We start from the raw sequence: 10,947 nt of genomic DNA, 5'->3' as shown, positions 1-10,947 counted from the left end.
ACTGTAAATGCATTAAACTGAGGGTACTTCTGGGCAAATGCAGTTAATGAATGTTAACCAACACAAAGGAAATAACAGGAACAACGTTCATTCATTTTTCAAGCGCTTGTTGCAAAAGACAAAAAAGAGATTCGTGCCGAAAGATCATTTTTACATAAATTCACTGTTCCCCATTTTTTTATGACTGCAGTGTGCTTATTTTTATTGTTTTTATAGCTTTGGCGTGTGAACGAATGTGAATCACCGCACTGTTAGAGAACTAGTCCATCTCACCTGTGGGATGAACCTGCGCTCTGATTGGATCGTGTCAGATGCTCGTTAAAACAGATTTGAAGGAACATCTTTTGACCAAACTTTTGATGCCCGTGTCCAGTCGACCCAGCGGTGTTTCTTCCTCTTACTTTGTAATTGCTTGTTGATGACACAAGTGGACAGGTCAAATTCTGGGGTTTATTGATATCATTTCAGTTTTCATTTATATTTTTGATTGGCCCTGTTTTTGTGTGCAATGGAGGATGTTCTCTGTACTCAGAAAAGTTTCTGGTGACCTGCTGGCTTTACACTGATGGGAATCGTGACATTTGAGGGTCTGTGGTCAAAAAACTATTTTAGTTTAATTATCTTTTGTCTAACTGGAAATAATCTGTTCTGCCTGAAGACTTTCGAATTAGCAGGCTACTAAGAGCAGATGAAGCAATTAAAGAGACTGTGCTAAGCAACGGTACCCACAATATATATATATATACGTACAAACACAGCAAGAAAATATCACAGAATCACTATCATTTATAATCAAAGTCCCTGTGCAGCCTCCATTTTCTTACATTTTAATTGTTCCTTACTAAATTACAATATATATGTATTTTTTCTACTTATTAGACTTTGAAAAGATAAAAAACCTGTTTTTATGTAAAACCTGAATTTCCTAATATAGCAGACTTAAGACTGGCTGGGTGTGTCAGTTCTGTCCTAATTATTTATGCATTCACTTTTGATTGACAGCCCGGGCTGCTCACTCCCACTGACCTGGATCAGCGTTCACTCCACGTAACGTCAGTTGTTAGCTAACGTTAGCTAGTTATCATACAACCGTAATAATGGATAACGAGTAGCCTACAGCAATAACTGCATTAGAAATATTGAGCCGTATATGTATGTCACCTACAATATAGGACCCTAACGTTATAGGAAAACCTACGTTAGCAAATTTTGTCTCAAAACCACCAATACCAAATACTCCGCCAGGCGGCAATGTCGAGCATTGTATAGTTTTTAGAGAAAAAAAATCTAATTCATTACATACACAATGTTGGAAAATTCCAAGAGATATATAACACCTGCTGTACACCCTTTGTACACCCATCACTATATCAGAGCACATGTAAACAAAAAGAACGCAGCGTGCAGATAACCGGGTTCCCACAAGGAGGAACTGTTTTGGAACTGCTTTCTTCAATCAATATCAAAAAACATCAGGAACTTCTAACGGCTGACATTTTGTTTTTGCCAATTATTTATCAAGGCACATGCAACTTATCAAACTTATCAGAGCACACGTCACGAAACATATAAATATATTTTTGTTTTATTTTTGCCAATGTTTGCAAGACATGTAGTCTACGACCTAAAATGTCAAGAATAGGAGGTGGTTTCCTAAAATGTCAAGAATAGGAGGTGGTTTCGGGAATTTCCAAGGAACATAGCCACAGTGATTTCATAAAGTCAGCAAGATTGAGTGTCAACCAATCAACAGTTTATGCAAAGTAAACAGATAAGAAATCGATAAACCACTGTGGCGCATTGAAAGAGGAAACACCCATAAGGAGGGAATTAAGGGGGGGGGGAAGTGTATTAAAAAGAATGTAACTGAGGTGATGGCAGAGCTTTCTGCAGAAAGGTCTCAGCTTTGTGATCACTGGTTGAGAATAAAGTCTGATATTCTGAAGATTCTGCCTCATCCTCTTTATTGAAAATATTGAAGAAATTCTGCACAAAGATCGAAGAACTTGTCGTCTGGAAACCACGACAAAATTGGCGCTGCGAGCAGGGTCGGAAGAAGGTCCGGTTCCAGACTGAGGAGCGGTCATGGTGGGGGGACGTGGCGGGGAAGGAGAACCGTCCCAGGTTGGCCAACTGAGACAACACAAGCTAAACAAATTTAAGTAATATATCGCTTGTAAAATCTTTTTATAATTAAATAGATATAGTAATTGGGATAAAGTTGTTCTCCCCTGCCATTCCCCATAAACCGGTGGCCAGTGACCTTACTGACCCAAAAGAATCTGCGAATTTGTAAAACAGTTAAAGAAATAAAACAGAGGAAAGGCAGTAATCAGAAAGAATCAAGAGTGCATGTGTGTGGGAGCCTGGGCAGAGATCGGTGAAGATCTAACTGCAGGAACTCCTAGCGTGTGGAAGTTCGGGCAGGAACTCAATGGGAGGGTTCAACTGCAAACTTGTTCCGACGTTTGGGTACGGGCTGGGATAGGTAGATATAAGGGTTGAGGACGGTGCTGGGATAGGTAGAAGAAAAATTGTGGGGTGTGTAAGATATGCATAAGATATTCATTGCATGAGCGGATTATTTGGTAAAATAAATAACGTAAACTAAATATGAAGGGGGTATCGAATACACATGGGTGCTCCAGAAATGAAATACTTTTAAAATCAATGTGTAAGTAACCTTATAGTCTTTGGTCATAATATAAGCATTTTAAAATCATGATTTTGACTGCACAGGGCCTTTAAGACTGCACTTAAATTCAGCACTCTAAGCCTAGGTCTTATTTTACTTTGTAAAGGTGTTATTCATTTTCCTGCATGTATTTCAGTAATATCCCCTGATTACTACACTCCACAGAGAATCGTTAATAAAGAATAATAAATAGTGCTTTATTAAACACTGGGGTTCAGCTTTAGTTTTTCACTCATATTGTAAAGCTTTGCTAGACATGTTAACCGGCTGGCTAAGCTGGTAAATAAATCAAGACAGTTGTTCATTAAGTGGTAAAGACATTCAGATTGCCGGGATTAAAGGTGATTAATTAAACATGAGAGAAGCACAACAACGGCACCAACAGGATTCTAAAAAATCAATGTGGAGAGTACAGCTCTAACAGCAAACACAGCAGATTGAACAAGTGAGCGAACACGCTGCAGAATAACACACTATAGAATACGCACTGTAGAATAACATACTGCAGAATACGCACTGCAGAATAACACACTATAAAATAAGGCACTGCAGAATAATGCACTGCAGAATAAAATAGCAGAATAACGCACTGTAGAATAACACACTGCAAAAGAACACGCTACAGAATAACACACTGCAGAATAACACAGCAGAATGACACACTGCAAAATAACACAGCAGAATAACACACTGCAAAATAACACAGCAGAATGACACACTGCAAAATAACACAGCAAAATAATGCACTGCAGAATAACACACTGCAGAATAACATACAGCAAAATAACACACAGCAGAATAACATACAGCAAAATAACACAGCAAAATAACACACAGCAGAATAACACACAGCAAAATAACACAGCAAAATAACACACAGCAGAATAACACACAGCAAAATAACACACTGCAGAATAACACACAGCAAAATAACACACTGCAGAATAACACACAGCAAAATAACGCACTGCAGAATAACACACAGCAAAATAACACAGCAAAATAACACACAGCAGAATAACACACAGCAAAATAACACAGCAAAATAACACACAGCAGAATAACACACAGCAAAATAACACAGCAAAATAACACACAGCAGAATAACACACAGCAAAATAACACAGCAAAATAACGCACTGCAGAATAACACACTGCAGAATAACATACAGCAGAATAACACACTGCAGAATAACATACAGCAAAATAACGCACTGCAGAACAACGCACAACAGAATAACACACAGCAGAATAACACACTGCAGAATAACATACAGCAGAATAACGCACTGCAGAACAACGCACAACAGAATAACACACAGCAGAATAACACACTGCAGAATAACACACTGCAGAATAACACACTGCAGAATAACATACAGCAGGATAACGCACTGCAGAATAACACATTGCAGCATTATGTACAGCTGAACTGTAACAAGCTGTAATTTCTTATCAATTAAACACTTTCTGTCTCCATCAAGACACGATTTTCCCTCGCATGGCCATATTATGTCAGAAATAGCTGCATACACAATTTAGTATAAGTGTCCCAAATTCACATCCCAGGAAATTTAATTAGATCAATTTATGCTTTCATTCTCTGTAAGGAGACATATCCTGTATGTTCAAAATAATTCCTCTTGAAAAGAGGTTACATTTTTAATTAATTCAATTACAGACTGGCAGGACAAATCACGGGTGTCCTAATTACTCAAAGTGTGGATACCTAGTCATTGAAACATTTTTTTGTGGAAAGCGAAGAGTTAAAAGACACCTACAACTGATATAAACAAGCCACACCTGCATTGTGTCAAATTAAATTCAAGGTATGATAAGAATAGAACGTAAATACATGTTTTCAACAACATTAATCCAAAGGTTGCAAACTAAACCAGCGTACACTGGGTCCTCAGGACCATGTCTGGGATCCACTATTCCATAGTATGAATATCCAGAAATTTGGGTGTGTGCCATTAAAAACAATTTGATTTGGTACTTTGTTTATTTTTATGTATGCACTGACAGTTTTTCACCTTAAAATTATTTTAGAAACTATATATATTTACAGATCTTTTTTCTTGACCTTAAAAAAGTCTGGTATACGGTTTAAAGCAAGAAACACTTCGAGTACCACATCATCCTGATTGGCTAGTGAAAACGTTCAAACACGGAGCATGTATTGTCATTAGAAATGACTTCGCTGAATCCATGTTCAATTGCATTTTTTCATTTACATCGCTAACAATTCATAAATAATAATTAGTATCACAGAGATTTTGAAAGTCATACTTCTGCTCATGCAAAATAAGTCATGTACAATAATACAGTATGCATTTCTACATTTTCTATGGGTACCAGTGCTTTCAATACAAGAAGCATGCAAATAATATTCGTGAGTATTGATCGCGTCACAGATAAAATCAGTTGCTCCATTCTCAACTGACAAGCCTTTGTTTTCTTAGCTGATCGGAACCGACCAGAGCTGTCGATTGCCGAGCGGTAGACGGGGGCTGGCGTTAAAGACGGCCTTTATTATTTCACATAATAAACTAAAACCGAAAGCTGTCTAGGAAAGGATTCATCGAATAGTTTTCCAACAGAAATAATAAGCCTTAAAAGTTGACGATACAAATATAATATTTGGTTATTTTATCCGCTATAATTTTAATACTGCCGGGTAAGTAGCCTCCTATTTATCCGTATGGGTTTGTACTGCAACATTGCTGTCTAATGTTTGCTATTCTATTACAGGAAGTTTTAAACTTTGGGACTAGCCATGTCGTTATAATTAATCTGCCAACAAATCGGTTATTACGTGAAAAAACGCAACATATAGTTCCCTAGCTATCTGATTTTTGATTGCTAGTCAGCTAAAGTTAGCTAGCAAGTCAGTTAAACATAAGTATCGCTAACGACGTTAATAAACATGCTGCTGCTAGCAGCTGTCCAGTACATCTTTATTAACGTAGAGTTAAGTAGCTTTACGTTAGTTACTAATACACGAAATAGTTCTACTTTGCGGGTTGGACTGCAGTTTACGAGTTGAGAACAACATTGTCGCTTGTTGCTAGCGTTAACAGGCGTGCGCACGCTAGCGGGCTATATTCGACAGTCTGAATTCCCGGAAACCGCTTTACTATAAACGTTTTACTCACTTTTTCATGCAGGTGGAATAGTCTAACTAACATTTGTAGCTTGTGCCAATATTAATTATAACTTTATCAAACTATTGGGCTTAGGTGAAACAAGAACGAGATTGATGGGGAGCGTTATTTTCTTTTCTGCAAGGCGGATGTATTGCATATCCGAATCCACTTGTATAATATTAGGATTGGCAAAAAACTACCAGGGCAAATAAAGGTGATGTAATCGTGTAATAAAGTGTTCACTTAGAATGGACACAGCATCGTAACCGAATGGCCGAATCCATGCCGTGTGCTCTTCGTCAGAAACGTTTCTGGTTATCCAGCTCTAACAGGGAGCTACACAGCATAGGAAATGCACTGAATTCAAGTTCTGAATTCACCCAGTTATTCCTGAAAATACGACTGAGAGCGAGGGTCATCATCAACTATTCCAACTAGCTAACTTAATCTGTGTCATCAGGGTTTCCCAACTTTTAAAATTTCAATAGGCCATTAATATAATTATAATCTAAATATAACCGCTATGTGGCTGACGGCCCCCACCACAACATTGTTCATGCTACACAGCTATGTTTTTAGCTAAAGACCGATTTCCAGCATCAGTCCCAGTGTTAAATATGGAAATACAGTTTTTTTTAATGGAGGAAGTGTATGGTCCAAAAAACTTTAACGAGCAAAACAGAAGACTTGAACAAACACATTAGAAAATAATGCACAGTTGCACAGTAGACACGTATAAGTAGTCTATTGCTGATTATCGCTGAATTAAAATGCTGTTAAAACAATTGAAAGTGTTCTGTAGTGTTGCAGCAGCAAGAATAGATATTATGGTTGATGTTGACATATCCCATTTCCCTTCTGCTGCGTTTTGAGCTTCCCCTACTTTCTAAACAGTTTCTGGAATTATAATATTTTAAAGTCACTGTGCTTCATTATTCAGTCTGTTTAGTAGCGGTTCACTGGGCACTACATAGAGCAGTGGTTCTCAACAGGGGGGGCGGGGCCCAAAAGGGGGCCCTAGGGAGCTGCCAGGGGGGCCCTGAGATGATAGAACATTCTTGAAAGCTTCAATCTCAAAACATCAAGACATGAGTAATTATTCAGCTAATCAAATAATACAAAGCAAGAAATTAATAGTATATAAAATATGACCTTTTTACTTTCTGTGGATGTCAGACTCATTTGTTTGCTATGAATGGGGAAAAGGAAAAAGAAGATTTTTGCTTTGTAAATATTTGAGGATTACAAAAATGCCAAATGTTTGTGTGTGTACAGATGGAGTTGCGATGATGACAGGCAGAGAGGTTATCACATCTCCTGTGGGGAGGGAGGGGTGGGGGAGGGGCAGGGGTGGTCCTGGAATATTTCCATGGACACGGGGGGCCTGGGGGCAAAAAGATTGAGAACCACTGACATAGAGGATGCTTATAGACATTTGCGTAATGCCTGATATTTCCATTCAAAGCATTGGTGGGCACTGGAAAATATTTAGGTATTTATTTTTGTTTCTATATTTATGTACATATTTACATACGAGTCTAGTGCAGTAGTGCTCAAACTCTCAGGGCTGTGTAGCTATGGCGTGTGTCTCACCCGCCCATAATATTTTGGATGGTGACCAACCACCGCAATTTTGGGTCCATCAGTGTAGTTAAGCTTTCTCTATGGCTTCCTGCTGCTTTCCCTCCACGTCTTGGAGCACTAACAGTCTGATATAATATGCGGTTAGTTCGGGGATGTGGGTTGTGCATTTTGGCAGTGCAGGAGTGCGGTCTAGGCGGCTTCACGTCGGCAGGTACAGCCGGCCTTCCATGTCAGTATTGATTCCCCGTGTTAATTGATTCACTCACATTTAATTAGCGGCGTTGTACTGGAATAATTAACGTCGTATTCTCTTGTGCAGTGTGTATGCAGTTGTTTACCGGGACAAACAACCCCACGAGTCTGTCTTTCACATAAATGTAAACCTTTCGATAAGCTGGCTAACAATTCAAATTTTTTTTCTTTCTAGTTCTCCATGGTGGTGGGTGTGACATCGATGGACCCGCCCAATAAACCTGCAGCCAATCAGGTGGCAGATGTGGTATTTGTCATTGAAGGAACTGCAAATCTCGGCCCTTATTTTGAATCTTTGCGGAAACATTATATTCTGCCTGCCATTGAGTAAGTATGCCAAAATATTAATGTACTTATAGTTTTTATCATTGATATATAAATAACCTCAGCACATTTTCTGACTTTTTAATTTGAATACCTTTGTGCATTTGGGGATTGAACAGTTTTGTTTTTATAAGTACTGTTTGCAGGGTATCCCATAGAATAGACGGGGGAAAAAAAAACCTTTAAATAATTTCCCTTTCCCTTTAAATAATTTATTTTGGTGCTCCACAAAAAAGACAAATTGTGCACATTTTGGTGTGTTTTGTTATTACATTTGGAGTTTTATTTCCTATTATTCAAAATAATAGAAACAAATAATGGAAAGCGCATAATTATACACTTGCAATGCGTGGCACTTCTTAAATATGGAGTGTGAAATGATTCGAAAGTGCCCGCAAAAGCCAATGAATGATTTATTCAGCCGAAACCGAAAGAACATCAGAGGCGGGATTAGCTCCCGGTTGTCCGTTTCTGTGCGCGTATCGATTTCCTGTTTCACTCGGCCCCGCGGTGGATCGAGGGCACTGCGTTTTACACGCCTGCTTGAAATTTTATTTAACACAGAATAAAATCGCGGCGCTATCTTTTTAAATTAAAGCGCAGCTTCTGTTAGGTATAGCCCCTCATTGGTGGGATACACTGACTGGGTGGTAATGTGTGTAAAGGCATATACTCTTTTTTTTGTCACAGGTACTTTAATGGCGGACCTCCCGCTGAAACAGACTTCGGGGGAGATGTGAGTTCCCTTGTCATGTTTTTTTTAAAAAAGCTGACAGGTCATTCAGATTTACGAAAGTAATTTCTTAGTAAAGTAGTCAGCCTCGTGTGGGCGTTTGACTTGTTAATGAAATATACATGTGCATATTATTGTGATATTTCATCCGGTTTTGAAGCAGTGGCATTTAAATTGCACACACATACCTATGTGTGTGTTTGTGTGTCATTATCATAGACCGTAGAAAAAAAATTTGAACAAAGTGACTGTAATGTCACCCATTGACTTTCCATGGGCTTGTACTAAGCGGTTTTAAACCGCCAAAGTCCTGCTGTGTTGTACAAACTGGAGCCAGAGACTGTGCTGTAGGGTAAAGGGCGGGACCCATATATGGTCATGAAGACCGGGCTCAGTCCTTATCATCCACTAAGTGCGTGAGATACAGTGACGTGCAGCGACGCAAACTGTCTCTGATTCGTCCACAAAATATAAAAATATCGTCCAAATGACACTTATTTACTGTAACTAGTCGGCACACAGGGAGACCTTCTACTAAGAAAAAACACCTATTGCGAATACATGTTCTTGTGGGGAAAAAAATGATTGACTTTGTGTTTTGACCGTATCGGTGCCATTGACTTGCATTGAAGCAGGTGGCTGAACGACCTATACTGGAGCTAACCGCGCTGGCGCCAGTGAGCAACGTCTCTCAAGACGGCCAGGAAGTGAGCTTCGAAAACGGAGCCCGGTTTTGGCCGTTCGGTCGTTACCATTTTGTATGGTGTTGCATGCTCATAGTCTTCAGGGTTTCCTTCAGAAAGACACTTAGTGTAGAGGGTAAGTGGTGTTGTGATGTGGCTAGCCGTGGTATTCACACTGTATAGCCAACACCTGAGCTGGTGAACACATGATTATACAACGTCCGTTTTGTTAAATAGCGCCACCACACATTTCACTGTTTCTATGGAGATGCGAGTCTGAGGGTTTGTTGGGTTTTCTCCGATGTTTTCCGAGGTGCTTGTGAATTCAGCGATGCAGCAGACTCCTCCCGCTGATAATACCTGGGGAGGCCCTCGTCTTCTGCTTGTCATTAAATGACTAGCCTACTCGGGTTCAATAGCTTGTCCTCGTCGTTAGGGATTCCTACATTCGTACGTCCTACTGAACATGACACGTGCTGCCACGCATATAGCATACGTGCACTCAGTGTGAGGTTCAGGGAGTTATTGGGGGGCGACGTAGCTCAGGAGGTAAGACGGATTGTCTGGCAGTTGGAGGGTTGCCGGTTCAAACCCTGCCCTGGGCGTGTCCTTGAGCAAGACACCTAACCCCTAACTGCTCTGGCGAATGAGAGGCATCAATTGTAAAGCGCTTTGGATAAAAGCGCTATATAAATGCAGTCCATTTACCATTTATTGTGTTTTGTTTTGTTTTTTTTGTTCGCTTAGTACGGGGGAACGCAGTACAGCTTGGTTGTGTTCAACACGGTGGACTGTGCCCCGGAATCCTACGTCCAGTGCCACGCGCCCACCAGCTCCGCATTTGAATTTGTCACGTGGATCGACAGCATCCAGTAAGTGTCTGTGGGACTGCACTTCCCAGGATGCAGTGTTGTATGAATGATGTGGGAAGGGGAAGTGCGTTGATGTCACTCAAAAACTTTGTTCTGTCTGCGTTTTCGTCTCCATTTATTTTATAAATCAATCCTGGGTCAAATACACAACCATTTTAGTATACGTATTTTAAAATGCAGTCTTTAGCATGTCTAAATATTTTCAAATAAAACAAACTGTTACTTCTAATTGAAGTTATTTGGTATTTGGAAAAAGTCCAAATTTGTATATTTACTATGGTATTTGGACTTGCTCTTCAATTTTTAAGCACTTTTCGTTCTTTCTCCCTAATTTGGAATGTCTAATCATGCTCGCACTAGAGCTCATCACAACCATAGAGCGTGCACAGGAGCTGGAGAGGGTAGGAGGGGCCAGGCCATAGAGTGTACACAGGAACTGGAGAGGGTAGGAGGGGTCAGGCCATAGAGCGTACACAGGAACTGGAGAGGGTAGGAGGGGCCAGGCCATAGAGCGTACACAGGAACTGGGGAGGGTAGGAGGGGCCAGGCCATAGAGCATACACAGGAACTGGGGAGGGTAGGAGGGGCCAGGCCATAGAGCATACACAGGAACTGGGGAGGGTAGGAGGGGCCAGGCCATAGAGCATACACAGGA

The 10,947-nt window shown here is 40.1% G+C and overlaps 2 protein-coding genes across 9 annotated transcripts in view; one reads left to right on the top strand and one right to left on the bottom strand.

The window, feature by feature from the left end:
• Positions 1 to 6,333, bottom strand: part of syt3 (synaptotagmin III) — a 47,658-nt gene extending 41,325 nt beyond the window's left edge. Inside the window, exon 1 of the mRNA XM_064316569.1 lies at positions 5,854 to 6,333. The gene's annotated coding sequence lies outside the window, so the exon portion shown is untranslated. The remainder of the gene's footprint in view (positions 1 to 5,853) is intronic.
• Positions 5,177 to 10,947, top strand: part of med25 (mediator complex subunit 25) — a 28,743-nt gene continuing 22,972 nt past the window's right edge. For 2 of the 8 annotated variants that reach the window (XM_064316561.1, XM_064316560.1), the window contains exons 1-4: positions 5,177 to 5,375; positions 7,856 to 8,007; positions 8,695 to 8,740; positions 10,168 to 10,292. In XM_064316561.1, coding sequence (XP_064172631.1) covers positions 7,862 to 8,007; positions 8,695 to 8,740; positions 10,168 to 10,292 — 317 coding nt within the window. In that variant the 5' untranslated portion in view covers positions 5,177 to 5,375; positions 7,856 to 7,861. The remainder of the gene's footprint in view (positions 5,376 to 7,855; positions 8,008 to 8,694; positions 8,741 to 10,167; positions 10,293 to 10,947) is intronic. The other 6 variants (XM_064316562.1, XM_064316558.1, XM_064316559.1 and 3 more) reach the window with 3 other exon arrangements.

The sequence above is a fragment of the Anguilla rostrata genome, chromosome 17 (assembly GCF_018555375.3).
Source record: "Anguilla rostrata isolate EN2019 chromosome 17, ASM1855537v3, whole genome shotgun sequence".
Lineage (NCBI taxonomy): Eukaryota > Metazoa > Chordata > Actinopteri > Anguilliformes > Anguillidae > Anguilla > Anguilla rostrata.
This window is presented reverse-complemented; position numbering and strand designations above follow the sequence as displayed.